The sequence below is a fragment of the Gymnodraco acuticeps genome, unplaced genomic scaffold (assembly GCF_902827175.1).
Source record: "Gymnodraco acuticeps unplaced genomic scaffold, fGymAcu1.1, whole genome shotgun sequence".
In the NCBI taxonomy this organism is placed as follows: Eukaryota; Metazoa; Chordata; class Actinopteri; order Perciformes; family Bathydraconidae; genus Gymnodraco; species Gymnodraco acuticeps.
Window position 1 is genome coordinate 1,605,603 of NW_022990276.1, and position 15,433 is coordinate 1,621,035.

At 41.5% G+C, this 15,433-nt stretch overlaps 1 protein-coding gene across 1 annotated transcript in view; it reads left to right on the forward strand.

Annotated features, from left to right (window-relative positions):
• megf8 (multiple EGF-like-domains 8) overlaps window positions 1–15,433 on the forward strand; it is a 38,671-nt gene that overhangs the window by 4,458 nt on the left and 18,780 nt on the right. Inside the window, 16 exon segments of the mRNA XM_034221602.1 lie at window positions 331–514; window positions 2,965–3,110; window positions 3,194–3,304; window positions 3,410–3,561; window positions 3,708–3,809; window positions 5,096–5,243; window positions 5,948–6,111; window positions 6,435–6,638; window positions 9,649–9,846; window positions 10,494–10,754; window positions 10,866–10,984; window positions 12,255–12,386; window positions 12,579–12,692; window positions 12,833–12,916; window positions 13,334–13,573; window positions 15,176–15,360. Coding sequence (XP_034077493.1) covers window positions 331–514; window positions 2,965–3,110; window positions 3,194–3,304; window positions 3,410–3,561; window positions 3,708–3,809; window positions 5,096–5,243; window positions 5,948–6,111; window positions 6,435–6,638; window positions 9,649–9,846; window positions 10,494–10,754; window positions 10,866–10,984; window positions 12,255–12,386; window positions 12,579–12,692; window positions 12,833–12,916; window positions 13,334–13,573; window positions 15,176–15,360 — 2,544 coding nt within the window.

Consider the following 15,433-nt stretch of genomic DNA (forward strand, 5'->3'; position numbering starts at 1 on the left):
TGTGTTCTTTGTAACCAAATGTCTCTCAGAGGGGCGTGGGGAGGGGCTCCTTATTTTCATCTAAAGTAACAGACAGAGAATCAGCACTTTGGAAACAGGGCTGAAACAGAGGGGATTATGGGTAATGCTGCAATGATCTGTTTGGTATTTCGAGCCAAACACTCCAGAGACATGTTTTGTATATATCTGAGACCTATAATATATTGATGAAAAACAGTATAATAAGGGAGCTTTAAGTCTATGTTTTGATTGCCACACCTACAGTTTATCCCTTGAAAAATGCATTCTACTTAGCGGCATCTTTGATTTTTCCCTCTCCTTGTTTCCCAGGTCGCACTGAGGAGGATATGTTTTCTTCCTCTCTGTATCGGTTCGGCCTGCATGGCTCCGGCCGGTGGGAGACTGTTCAGCCCACCGGGGGGAAGCCCCCTTCTACCGCGGGCCACTCCATGGTGTTCCACAGCCCCTCCAGGACGCTGCTGGTCTACGGCGGCCACCGGCCCACCACTGCCAGGTACACATAATTGTGCATTAGCATAGCCAACAGTAACCCTCACACAGCAAGTAGGAACATTTTGAACACACATTTCTATTTGTTGTTGTTTATGAGGAAGCAATATAATAATAATAATAATGCATTTTATTTATATAGCGCTTTTCACAACTCAAAGATGCTTTACAGTATGAGGGAGGGTAGACAAACAAGGACAGGCAAACAAGTAAGTAAAAAATAAAAAGGCAGTCAAGAGGAAGTTGATTGAGAGGGGGGGGGGCTTATGGGTAGACAGAGTTGAAAAGATGTGTTTTGAGGCGAGACTGAAAGACTGTGAGGGACTCAGAGTCACGGAGATCTTGGGGGAGGGAATTCCAGAGCCGAGGAGCTGCCACTGAGAAGGCTCTGTCCCCAAAGCTGCAGAGTGTGGATGTGGGAATGGATAGGAGTCCGGCTGCGGTGGATCTGAGGGACCGTGGAGGTTGATAAGGAGTGAGAAGGTTTGTGAGATAAGGGGGGGCCAGATGGTGGAGTGCTTTGTAGGTGAGGACCAGAATTTTGTAGTTGATGCGATTCCACAGGAAGCCAGTGGAGGTCTTTGAGGACTGGGGTGATGTGATGCCATGATTTGCTATGCGTGAGGAGACGTGCAGGTGCATTTTGAACCCGTTGGAGTCTGTTGAGGGATGTAGTGCTGATGCCGTAAAGAAGTGAGTTGCAGTAGTCAAGGCGGGAGGAAATTAAGGCATGGATTAGTCGTTTGGCTGCGGGGCGGGTGAGAGAGGGTAGGATTTTTGCAATATTGCGGAGGTGGAAAAATGAGGTTTTGACTGTATGGCGGATGTGAGGTTCGAGGGAGAGGGTGGGGTCAAAGATTACGCCAAGGTTGCGTGCCTGATTGGAGGGGGAAACAATGGTGCCATCGATGGTGAGAGTTATGTTAGTGACCTTGCTGAGGGTGGATTTGGAGCAGATTAGGAGGAGTTCTGTTTTGTTGCTGTTCAGTTTGAGGAGGTTATGTTGCATCCAAGTTTTAATAGCTGTCAGACAGGAATCGATGTGGGTAAGGGGTGGGTTATTGAGGGATTTGGTGCTGAGGTAGATCTGAGTGTCATCAGCATAGCAGTGGAAGTCGAGGTTGAATTGGCGGAGTATCTGACCGAGGGGGAGGATGTAAATGATGAAGAGGAGGGGGCCAAGTACTGATCCTTGAGGAACGCCTTGGGTGACTGAAGCTGTGGCAGAGAAGTGGTTTGGGAGGGAGATGAAGTGGGATCGTTCAGTGAGGTAGGACTGGAGCCATCTGAGTGCAATACCTTCAATACCAATGTCCCTGAGTCGGGTGAGCAGGATGTTGTGGCTCACGGTATCGAAGGCTGCACTCAGGTCGAGGAGGATGAGAATATTGAGGGAACCAGTGTCAGCAGAGGTGAGGAGGTCATTGAGGACTTTGACGAGTGCAGTTTCTGTGCTGTGGTGAGGACGAAATCCAGACTGAAGGGGTTCATAAAGCTGGTTGGTTTGGAGATGGCAGTGAATTTATTTGGCGACAATGCGTTCAAGAGTTTTTGAGAGGAATGGTAGGTTGGAGATAGGGCGGTAATTAGTGAGGGAGGAGGGATCAAGACCAGGTTTTTTGAGGATTGGAGTAACGGCAGCAGTTTTGAAGGCAGAGGGGACAGTTCCATGGGACAGCGAGGAGTTGAAAAGGTTAGCAAGATAGGGGCAGAGGGCGGGGAGGCAGGACTTCAGGAGAGGAGTGGGTAGAGGGTCAAGGGAGCAGGTTGTGGGATTTGAGGAACCGATCAGATGGAGTATTTCAAGTGGGGTTAGCAATAGTTTGCTGCCTATTTTTTGAGTGTATCAATATTTGTTTTTTGGATTGCACATGATATTTCTGTTTGTGCATATACACAAGCCATTTATACCTTAAAGGTGGGGCAAGTAAGTTTGAGAAACCGGCTCGAGATACACTTGTTGTTATATTCCATGGAATGCTCTTAACATCCCGATAGCAATGAATATCTGAAGTGCTTTGACAAAAAATCCATAAAAAAACGTCATCTGTGGAAGCCGTGGCGCTGTAAAAAGCACGACCAATCATCCGGCTAAAGTAACCGGATGGCCTACCTGCCTGTCAGCCTTCCACCTGTGCACAAACTTATCTCGTGCCCTCATTGGTCATGTGCGCGTTCGTGTGTGTTGGAGGAGGGGCTCTGTAAGGAAGTGGCAGATTTGTTCCGGCTGTGTATTTTCAAATTCTAGCGCACTCGAGCTGGTTTCTCCAAAATGACCTACCCCACCTTTAAGATTCCAGAATTATTACTTAAGTCAAAGTCGTACAAATGAAACATGTAGAAATGATTTAAAATAATAACATTAGTCGTTACCCAACATTTTGAGGTTTAACCAGCAAGTAAGTAACAGCATCTGTATCCATACTAAAAGTACACTTGTTTATTTTTTTAAAGGTTTAGTGTGAGGGTGAACAACACCGACGTGTTCCACGTGGACCGGCGGTTCTGGACATCTTTCCGTTCCCGTTTCCCAGCAACCGGCCCCAGAGAGCGAGCTTTCCACACAGCCACCGTCATCGGAAACTACATGGTGGTCTACGGTAAGCATGGAGGAAATGGCCAGACATAATTCACTCTAAGCAGTGACGTGCTAATGTTCTTCCTTCCTGCCTTTCTCTCCCAGGGGGGAATGTGCATATTCATTACCAAGAGGAGAAGTGCTATGATGAGGATATCTTCTTTTACCACCTGGGCTGTCACCAGTGGGTTTCTGCTGGGGAGAGATGGTCCCTCAGTGAGTTCTCCAACACTTGGTCCAGTTTTCATCAATAGCTTGTTTCTTGGTGGTTGTTACATCTGTACATGCATTGCATACAAAGCATTCATTTTTTTTTCTCAGGAGGGGATCCAGTGAGGGGGCGTTACTCGCACGTTGCTGCTGTGATGGAGGGAAAAGTGCTACTGGTTGCCGGGGGTTACAACGGTATTGCCAATGGAGACCTGGTGGCTTACAAAGTTCCGCTGTTCGTCAGTAGCGATCAGGGTGACAGGGTGAGTGAAAGAGTCATGAAACAATAGAAGTGGAAGTCATATCATTGGAAAAACCAATAAGAGAGAATGAAAATGTTGTGTTGAACAATTGCAGCTATGATAACTCAATTGTTGTGAATCTCTGTGTGTTTGTGTTGTTTTATTAGGATGCTGTTTGTGCTGAGGCACTCGATGAAAGTATGTGCCTGAAGAACCCTGAGTGCAGCTGGTGTGAAGGCCGCTGTCGAGAGTACCAGCCCACTAATCCGGTAACATTTCCCTCATCATAGCCTTTAATGTGACACTTTCTTAATGTCATTGATATTGTGGTCAAAATAATTAAAAATAACAACATTAATGTGATATCTAATTGAAATTTGATAAGGAAATAAAACCGTATTAGTCAAATGAATATTTAACTTTTTACTATTTAATTACGATCAAAATGTGTAGGGAGGAAGAGTGAGAGTCTCTAACCATAAATGCATATATAAAACGATTTAAGAGGCGCTGGGTTGTTTACAGAAGATCACATGTGACCCGCTCTATCGAAATCAGTCGGAAGTCGCAACGGCTCATTTAAAAAATAAACGTGGATTTGCGTAAAAAAATAGTTTTTCAGGGTTCGGTGTTTTGTTTGATTTTGAATAAACAAAGTCTTGGCTTTCAGAATATGACACTTTTATTTCCAAAAGCACACGATAAATACATGTTTGAAGCTTGTAAAGGGAAGATGACAGCTCTCACTCGCCACTCTGCTCTTCCTCAGCGCCGCCCCCCTCTCTCCGGCTGAAATTATTAATGTAAAGCGTATAGTAATCATAGATAACACGGCAAGGTCCGTGAGAGTTTGTTTTCATCTGATTCCAGATAAACAAAGTTATTAAACTTGTTTCGCCAAATTCAGATGATAAATACAACTTTGAAGCTTGTGACGGCATAGTTACAAGCGGAGAACGGAGTAACTTGACGTCACTGCAGGCATAACAACAGACAGTGTTTCTCCTGAGGGTTTTCCCCGGGAAACAAACGCAATACACACAAACGTAAAATTACACAAACACACACACTCGCGAGCTTCCCCAAGACCAGTAATCCAAACTAAAATATTTTCCCTCCGTACTATTTTGATGATTTGCTAATAATCAATCAGATCGATGGATTCCAGAGAAGAGGAAACTTTGAAGGCCTTTTTCTCAAAATGAGGACTCGGTGACAGTCATTATATAATGTGACATACTTTGCTTAATATTTGGAGTACAAAAACAATCCTGATATCATTAGAAAGCTAGGAATCTCCTCTTTCCAACTCAAAATGTGTCTTCGGGTCAATGCGACTGATTTCGATGGAGCAGGTCACATATGCGTATTTATTAAAACCATATCAAACTATAAACACTGGTGTAATCCAACTCCCCTAGTGCAAATGTACAGTCGAATATAGTATTCCTAAAAGCATCCGACACCCAGAACATTTCTTTCCCTTCGATGTGTCTGTATGAGTGTCCTTCAGATTTACAAGGTGAAATGAACGGCCCCTCTGTTGTGTTCACAGTGTGGCAGCACTGGTTGCCTTGGCCTGGCTCGCTTCCTGTCTGACTGCCAGTCCTGTCTGGTATTCAGTGGCACCCCCGCCTCTCTGGCCCGGGCCCCTGGTGAATTTGGCTGGTGTGTCCAGAACGAGTCCTGCCTTCCAGTGTCAGGTGAGACTCAGGGTGGGAGGGAGGAGGGCAGAAGAGAGGGGCTAAGCCTAAAAGAAACATTTTGGGAGTTGACATGGGAGGGAATTTTGTTGGGCGTGTTTCAGAGCTGGAGCGCAGTGACACGACTACTGCTGTGATTGGACAGGCTAGTCAAAGTCAACTTTATTGTCAATCTTCCAGTTTGTGTGTACAGACGGAGAGATCGAAATAATGTTTCCCACAATCCCAAATATATATACCTATATATATATATATATATATATATATATATATATATATATATACCTATACCTATATATATATATACCTATATATATATATATATATATATATATATATATATATATATATATATATATATATATATATATATATATATATATGCACACATTAAGACCTAAATAAAAGCACAACAATCAATATATACAAAATAACAGTCACTTCAATATCTTTGAGAATGTACAAGTGACTGTTTTGTATATATTGATTGTTGTGCTTTTATTTACTCAGAGCGTGATTTGACTCGCCTGTCCAATCCGATGCTTCCTTTGCAGCGCTGAGGTCATGTCGTTTTACTCTTTTTGAACACACGCCTCACAAAAGTCACAGATCAGACTCTTTTTCAGTACCCTTAATGAAATGATGAGCTTTTAAGAGGTCAGATGTGTTCTTTGTGTGCTGACCTCTCCCTCTCGGTCTCACAGAGCAAAGTGCGTGCCGTGTGGACCAGATCTCAGGGGCGTACGGCTGGTGGGGGGAGCGTACCCTTTTCCTAACCTCCCTCCACTCCTGTCGCACCGAGAACTATGTCCCGGGACTGCACCTGCTCACCTTCCAGCACCCCCGCAACGACTCCCAGCCGGACAAGGTACGGAGTCCAAATCTCAAGTGCTACCTGTACTAGTTGTGGTTGTAACTCCTTCCCTCTCTGCTTATACTTATCCCTCCTTCCTTCCTCCAACACTTCGAACAAGTTCTCCAATTTTAATATCATGATTCTCCTTTTTTATTTCTAATGACTTCCTTCTCAACCTCTTGACTCCAATGCACACCACCCCCTCTTTTTTCTTATCGTTTTGTACTGTCTGTGTTGTTTTTGTCAAACTTTGTGGAGCAGTTTGTTGAGAATAGTGCTTCTGTTGATGTGTTTCCACTTCCATCTATCCTTCATCCTCCTCACCCCTTCGCCAGGTGTCCATTCTCCGCAGCACCACCATCATCCTTAGCCCCACCACAGAAATGGACGTAGCTCTACAGTTCAGGGGTTTCATCCACCCATTATGGGGGGCCCCTCCACCAGCACCCCCTCCCATCGAGAGTGTCTCCATGTGGGCTCGCATCCAGAGGCTCCACTTTGAGGCTCGGATGGCTTCAGGGCCCAACTCCAGCCAACTGGTGAGGGAAAAGTGCATTTCAGCATTTGTGTGTGTGTTGCTCAGCTGCAGTTGGAAAACAAGTTCCCAACCAGTGTTCATTTCTTCAACGAAAACTATGACGAAAAATGTTCGTCAACGACCTTTTTTACACGACGATGACGAGCTAAAAATAGATTCTTGATAATAAAAACTATGACGAAATGTATATTTAGTTTTCGTTGACAAGACGAGACGGGACTAAGGTGTTAATGGTGGCCTGTCGAACATAATCATTCAAAATGCAGAGTATTTTCCCCCAATTGTCCGTCTTGTCTGTCAAAATGCACCTTACGTTTCTAACTTGCAATATCCTTATTTCCGCTCTCTTCACTCCAGAAGAGCGATCTCCCTGTGTCTCGTCTGTGTGCGGGGGGCGGGGCCTAACTCTCTCCCTCTCTCTCTGTGTGCGGGGGGGCGGGGCCTAACATACGCTGCAGCGGCGTGCACACAGATTTTTAAGAGTAGTAGTACCGTTAAAAACCTTAACGATACCCGTCCCTAGATATTACACAAGTTAAGTGTTAAGAGAGTGAAATGTTGCTTTACGAATTTCAACACTTGATACTGTCACATTGATTCCAATTTCAGAAACCTGTATTGAATTTGTTTAAAGAGAGGAAACATTTTGACTAAAACGTTTTGAGTTGTCGTCGACTAAAACTAGACTGAAACTATGAAGGATAAAAAGGACTAAAATGTGACTAAAACTAACAAACATTTTCGACTAAGACTAAATCAAAAATAGCTGCCAAAATTAACACTGTTTCCAACAAGATGCAAAAATTGCTGTTTATTACTGTTTCCATCGTACCAAATATAGTGATTTTAGTCCCATGTTGAATAACAGTCATTAATGCAAGGCAGGCATTCCCACAGGAGACATCAGTGCAGGACATGTAATCCTCTTTGAGTGTGTGTTGATATAACTATCTAACATACCTCACAATAAGATAGAGCTGTGTGTCAGCAAGGACAATAACAATAGAACAATATAAAATGTATCATGATACGGGTGTTACCAATAGATATATTCTGAAATGTTGTGGTACTGTAAAAAAAGTCTATATATACAAATTAATTTAGCAAAACATTCACAGTTTAAAGAACAAAGTGCCATATGCACAAACTCTGAGTTTAAAAAAAAGTTGACTTTGATTATGCAACTAAAACAGTAAAATCTTCATCTGCAAATATCAGAGTCCCTGTAACATCCAAGATCCAAGCACTACTTTGTGTAAGATCTGAGCCACATGTATATTTGCATGTAAACTCTTACAATACAATTTGTGAAAAACCTAATATTCTTTGTATCTTTCTGACAGTTTTGATGCTTTTAAATGTCAAAGTAAACATGTAAGCCTGTCCAATAGTGTAATGAAATCAGGAAAGATATTTTAATAGATTGTAATTGTGTTTTTAATATTGAATTCACTGCCTTATACAGGGTGTCCGCGGGGTCTTAAAAAGTATTAAAAGTTGATAAATCAATTTAGCGAAAATGAAGGCTATTAAAAAGTATTAAACGGCATTTTCCAAGGTATGACATTTTGTAGCTTGTTTTCAATAAGTCTATAAATTGTCCAGAGAGGTTGTATTCTACAGTCTGCCTGAATGTAATCATTGCGTAGGTGTGTAGTGTGATTCTGTGTAGTTTATTTATGGCATCCCGTTGGATTTGACGTCATCTGAACAGGACCACGCTCACTGCTTGATGGCGTGAAGGTCCGTTTACGCCGGTTGTTAAACAACATCGTTATGGGGAAATGCAAGTCTGCGTCCAAATGGTTGGAAGATAAGGAGGAAGGACAATCAATACTGTATATAGTAGGGATGTAACGATACCAAAAACTCACGGTACGATAATATTGCGATTAAAAAGTCCACGGTACGATATTTATCGCGATATTGAAAAATATATATTTCTTTAAAAAAAATTACATGAATTTTTTTTCTTTATTAAATAATAAATCTGATTTGCACAGCATTTTAGTAGGATAGTAGTATTTTAAAGTGTCAACAATATAATAATCAGACCCTGCAATAGAATAAATCAAGTTTCACTTTAGTTTTTCAAGTAACTCAACTCTAACTCACTCACTCAGCATCATCAAGGTTATCTTTTAGGAATATGAGCATGTCCACATTTCCAGGTAGAAGCTGGGATGTTTGGGCGTTTGCAATATCCCCTGCTGTGGAAAAAACTCTCTTGCTTGGTACTGATGTTACTGGGACAGAGAGATATGCTTTGGCCATGGGTAACAGCAGTGGGTCAAACTGTGCATTGTCTCTCCACCACTTCAAACACAATACCGTTTTTGCCAAGAAGGTGAGGCTTATTGACAGGGCGAGATATAAATATACTGTTGGTACTTGTCAATGTCTCTAGGTATGTACATGTAGCCCTGTAAATACGATGTCCTTTTGTGTTATCCGTTGTTTTATGTTCATGTTGTAACCTACTTGCTGCCATGTTGGACAGGTCTCCCTTGAAAAAGAGATCGATGATCTCAATGGGACCATCTGGTTAAATAAAGGTTTAAAACAAAAACAAAATATTTTTCAAAAATTAAAAAAATCGCGGTAGATTTTGTCAGTCTCACGACCGTATTGAGACATTTATTTACCGCAATATTCGATATATCGTTACATCCCTAGTATATAGTCAATGTGAGCTAAAGTGTGTCGCCAATGTAACCGGTTAAAACTCGAAGTGGCGATGAGGTCTTAAAATGTATGGAAAGGGTCTTAAAAGGTATTACATTTGACTTCAGGATTCCTGCATATACTGTGTTATAATGGAATATGTTTTCCTCATTTGTGAAATGCTTTTTGACCAAAAAGTAGTTAACCAGGGATACCTTATAATTTTACGAGATAACTGAGATTAAATTAACATCACTTATTTATTGCCTACCTTTCTTAACTCGAGTCTTGTCCACTTTTTCTTTCTTTCTCTCTTATTCTCTCTCATCTCTATCCTATGGGAGCAGGAGGTGGTGGGTCGCTGGGCGGCGCAGCAGGAGAAGGAGTTGAAGCTGCTGGCTCGAACCGACGGGAGCCGACTGTTCTCCAACCTGACGAGGGGAAACCATTACCTGGTTCAGGCGGAGGGATACCTGAACAACTCGGGCTCGGGACAGACCAGCGAGATGGCCCTGATATGGAACAGAACATTACCTGGAGGGAGTGTGAGTACTATATCATCAGACATAATGGAGATGTATGAAATGGGACAAACCGAAAAGCACCAGACACTAAACATAAATTATTTACTAAATATAATGTCAACATATCTAGATTTGGAGAGAGTTAATGTGTTATACAGAAACATTACAAGCTTATAACACTAACCAAATACCCTTGAAACAATATTTATCCAACCCTAACTACTAAATGGTCCCTAAACATCAATTTAATTTGACTAAACCGTGGTTCAAAATAGGTTACATAATATAAACACATACACATCACTTGGGAAAATAAGGGTATTAGTTTAATGAATCCCCAGTCATTAAGTGTGTTTAAAACCTTAAGATCTTTTCGAAGAGTGACACAGATAAAGACCTTTTTATAGTGTTTTAATTTCATCCCATACCTGTGGACCTCTGCAAACCTCACTCAAGCTTGAACATCTAAGTTTACGTTTATTACCCTTCATAAAATAATTCCTCCTGTCCTATATATACAAACAAATGTAACCTCTATTATAGGTGTTCGATGATTTTCACAATTGAGCTGTAACTTATTGGTCTTTGTACATTTACATATCTGTATTTTTCATTCAGTAGTGAAAACCAAAGATAAACCGTTTCTCCACAACTTGCTCCCCCTGCAGGAGATCTCCTTCCTGTTCCTGGAGCCGTACCGCTCGGGGTCCTGCTCAGCGTACATGTCCTGCCTGGCCTGTCTGTCCGACCAGTCCTGCGGCTGGTGTCCCTCTTTGTCCCGCTGCCTGCTGCGAGACACCCCAGACATCGAGCCCTGCCCTGAGGGGGAGAAGGGGGAAGGCAGAGGAGATGGTGAGCGCCATCTGCTGCTGGCACCGCAGCACTGCACCCTGTGTGAGGAGTACAGAGACTGCTCTGCTTGCACTCAGGTAACGCCTCATTTAAACAAACAGTAGGTTTTGACACTGCAGCTGATATTTTATAACTTGGTTTGGAGCTGCTGTGTTTCGGACTCATGCTAACCTTACTTTGGCCTGCAGGATACTTTTTGTGAGTGGCAGATAAACTCCAGCAAGAAAGGCGACTACCAGTGCAGCCGACGGGGACGACTAGATGGATCCATACGGGACCCAAGGGTGTGTCCTAAAGTCTGCAACCAGTGAGTTAAAACAACTTATTTTCACCAGAGGACATTTCAACAAGTGCCTATCCATAACATTCATCTGTTTGCAACTCACATATATCATATATATCAACAATATTCCAATTACTGTATATTACGGATGTAACGATATCAAAATCTCACGGTACGATATTTATCGTGATATTGAAAAATAAAGAAAAACATTTTTTTGAAAGATTTATTTGGACTTTTTTTATTTTTTACTTGATGAAAATGTTTTCTTTATTAAATAATAAATCTGATTTGCACAGCATTTTAGTAGGATAGTAGTATTTTAAAGTGTCAAAAATATAATAATCAGACCCTGCAATAGAATAAATCAAGTTTCACTTTAGTTTTTCAAGTAACTCAACTCTAACTCACTCACTCAGCATCATCAAGGTTATCTTTTAGGAATATGAGCATGTCCACATTTCCAGGTAGAAGTTGGGATGTTTGGGCGTTTGCAATATCCCCTGCTGTGGAAAAAACTCTCTTGCTTGGTACTGATGTTGCTGGGACAGAGAGATATGCTTTGGCCATGGGTGACAGCAGTGGGTCAAACTTTGCATTGTCTCTCCACCACTTCAAAAACGATGCGGTTTTTGCCAAGAAGGTGAGGCTTATTGACAGGGCGAGATATACATATACTGTTGGTACTTGTCAATGTCTCTAGGTATGTACATGTAGCCCTGTAAATACGATGTCCTTTTGTGTTATCTGTTGTTTTATGTCCATGTTGGACAGGTCTCCCTTGAAAAAGAGATCGATGATCTCAATGGGACCATCTGGTTGAATAAAGGTTTTACATTTTTTTTTTTATCGCGGTAGATTGTGTCAGTCTCACGACGACGGTATCGAGACATTTATTTATCGCGATATTCGATATATCGTTACATCCCTACTGTATATAGACTATTCTGCACAGTTTCTGTCATATTCTGTTTCTATTATATTCTATTTTATTTACTTGTACTATTTTATCTGTTTTATTGTGTTGCACTGTTGGAGGAGCCTGTGGCCTAAGATTTCCATTGTCATAACTACACTGTAGCTTTGCACACGTGACAATAAAGGCCTTGAAACTTGAAGAAGTGACGTCAGCGGCTTAATTAGCCTAATCCTCCCTCAGGGACTCATTCCGGTGTGAACGCGATCTGCTGATGAACTAAGTTCTCGTGAACTAAGTACGGCAAAGTACGGTGTGAAAGCGCCTATTAACTCTAATTGTTGTCCTCCTCTCGGCACATCTTTTTGTCTTACAAAGGAGGAGGACGTGTGGTGAGTGCCTCTCTAACTCCAGCCAGTGTGCATGGTGTGAGTCGGCACAGGCCTGCTTCTACTTTGCTGCCTACCTCACAAAATACCCGTATGGCGAGTGCAGGGACTGGTACGACAGGTAAAATGAGAACATTTTAACACTTTATTTGTTGTCATGTTTCGCTGATAGTCGATACACATTGAGTATTTGCATTTATCTGTTTTCCTGTGATTTAAACATGAACACATGCAGCAGTACACACAATTACTTGTGTCAGTCAATGAGTTGAAACCAACCTAAATCCAATATTTGTATTCCCTCCCTCTTCAGTGTTCATTCGGTTCCCCAGTGTAAGCAATGTTCAGCTTTAAACACGTGCACAGACTGCCTGAGAACCTTCCAGTGTGGCTGGTGTGGCGACCACAACAATCCCACAATTGGAAAGTAAGTATTGCAACCTACAACAAATCCCTTTAACTATATATTCTTTGCACAGAGAAAGTCCATGTACCACCAACACACCTGATGAAAGTCTTTATTGTGTTTTTCTTGTATTTATTCCATGTTTCCATGCATTTTTTCAGATGTTTGAAGGGAGACTGGGGGGGAATGGACGACCCCTCAATTTATAACTGCAGTGTGGCTGTGGCTGAAGCACGAGCTGCAAAGTAAGATATGTCTCATTACACTTCCTGCAGTAAGCATACAACTATTTCCTAACGAGAAAATGTCTTAGGTTATCTGGGTAGTTTTACTTAGTATATTATATATACCTTTTTTTATTATTTAACTCGTTGCAAATGTATTTTAAGTCCTTGGATAGGGAAGAAGTCCTTATCTTGTTTTTCACAATACAATTACTCCAAGTTAAGTGGGAAAAATGCATTTGCAAAGCACGTCAATAAATACAATCCACTTGACCCAGTCTATGTAATGAAAGAATATATTTTTGATGTAATCAGTTGTATACATCTGAAAAATAAATATATGGATTTCTTTCTGTTTCTAAATGATATGTGGGCTTACATACCTTAGTAAATCTGCCACTGGGTAGATTAAAATGTTGTTTTTTCCTTCTCTTCCAGTCCTGACCCTACGACCTCTGCGCCGCCGCGACCTCTGGAAATGGAGATGGAGCTGGAGCTGTTGGAAAACGAAGAGCAAGATGCCATCTGGTCGTACCCCACCTGCCCAGATGTGGAGGAATGCAGGCTGGGTCTCCACAACTGTCACTCCTTCGCCACCTGCATCAACACGCCCACCTCCTACGAGTGCCACTGTGAGCGAGGATACACCGGGGACGGCACGCTGCACTGCAATCAGACGTAAGAAGTGTTCCTTTGTTCATCCTCCTACTCTCTCAAAAGGGTTGTTCATAATTCACTTTTTTTTTTAAACAATATCTTTATTGAGTTTTTCATTTTTTACAAACATAAACAATGACATCCACAAATACAGATATTAACAATGAGTGAATAAGACATGTACAAATGAGTTGGCATTCCATGTATAATATACTACATTTTACTTACTAATACGTAACCAACCAGGTAGCAAAGAACAAAGACACCAGGTGACAAGACCAGAACACATTTCATTAAATAACTGACAAGAAAATAAATAATAATAAAATAAAAAATGAATTAATTATAATAATCAAATGCATTTAAAGACAAACATAAAGGCACTCAGCAATACAACTATTTCCAAGCGGCTACTTTGGCTTTCATGAAACTTCAGTAAAGGATACCACAGTTTTTTTTCCTCTAGCTATGTAGGTGAGTTGTTCCAGTACTATACAGGATGCCATGTATTTTCACAATTCACTATTAATGCTTTCAGTTAAACAGTAAAACAAAATGGTGTCCATGACATTTCATGCAACAAGATGGCTGCTAACTCTTTTGGGTGAAGAGGGGACTCGCACATGTTTTCCATAAGTCAGGGCGTCCGCGGGGTCTTAAAAAGTATTACAAGTTGATAAATCAATTTAGCGAAAATGAAGGCTATTAAAAAGTATTAAATAGCATTTTCCAAGGTATTACATTTTGTAGCTAGTTTTCAATAAGTATATCAATGGTCCAGAGAGGTTGTATTCTACAGTCTGCCTGAATGTAATCATTGCGTAGGTGTGTAGTGTGATTCTGTGTAGTTTATTGATGGCATCCCGTTGGGTTTGACGTCATCTGAACAGGACATCGCACGCTCACTGCTTGATAGCGCGAAGGTCCGTTTACGCCGGTTGTTAAACAGCATCGTTACGGGGAAATGGAAGATAAGGAGGAAGGACAATCAATACTGTATTATAGTCAATGTGAGGTAAAGTGTGTCACCAATGTAACCGGTTAGAACTCCAAGTGGCGATGAGGTCTTAAAATGTATGGAAAGGGTCTTAAAAAAGGTCTTAAAAGGAATTACATTTGACTTCAGGATTCCTGCATATACCCTGCATTGCAGCTGGTGATAAATGGGTTTAACTTGTTTGTGCATCAGTCTTGTTGGTTAATAATCAGTAAACCAGGCAAGACAAGGCAAGACTATTTATATAGCACAATTTAACACAAGGCTGTTCAAATAAAAATAAATAAAAGCATTAACATATAGTGCACAACAGATTATAAAATGATATATAAAAACATTTTAAAACTCAATAATTGAAAAGCCATGAGAATACAAATAAGCTAAAATAGATGAAGACATTAAGTAAAATACGATAATTAAAGTTGCAGTGCAGTGTAAAATATAAATAGTTATTTCATTTAATAGAAGGCTGCGTCAAAAACAAGGGTCGGTTATCGATCAGAAAGAAATCTGAATAAGCATCCTTTGTCTTAACATTCAAATCTTCCTTACTTTTCCCTTTTGGTCATCAGGCTTGCTTTCGTACAGCTGTAAAAAGGCAATACAATAATTCCCCCTTCCCACAGGTGCTACAACGAGTGCCGTGAGGGCCAGTGCAGCGGCAGCCCGCGGTTTGAGTGTGAATGCTCCCTCGGCTGGACGTCTGACCCCGCCACGCTGGTCCTCAGTGGGGTCGAATGTGACGTAGACTGTGGCTGCAACTTCCACTCCACCTGCATCACTGCCCCGGGGATCTGTGACGAATGCCAGGGTGAGACCTTAATATATGACTCATTTCAATATCAGAATCAGAAACGGGTTTATTCCCAGGTAGGTTCACACAT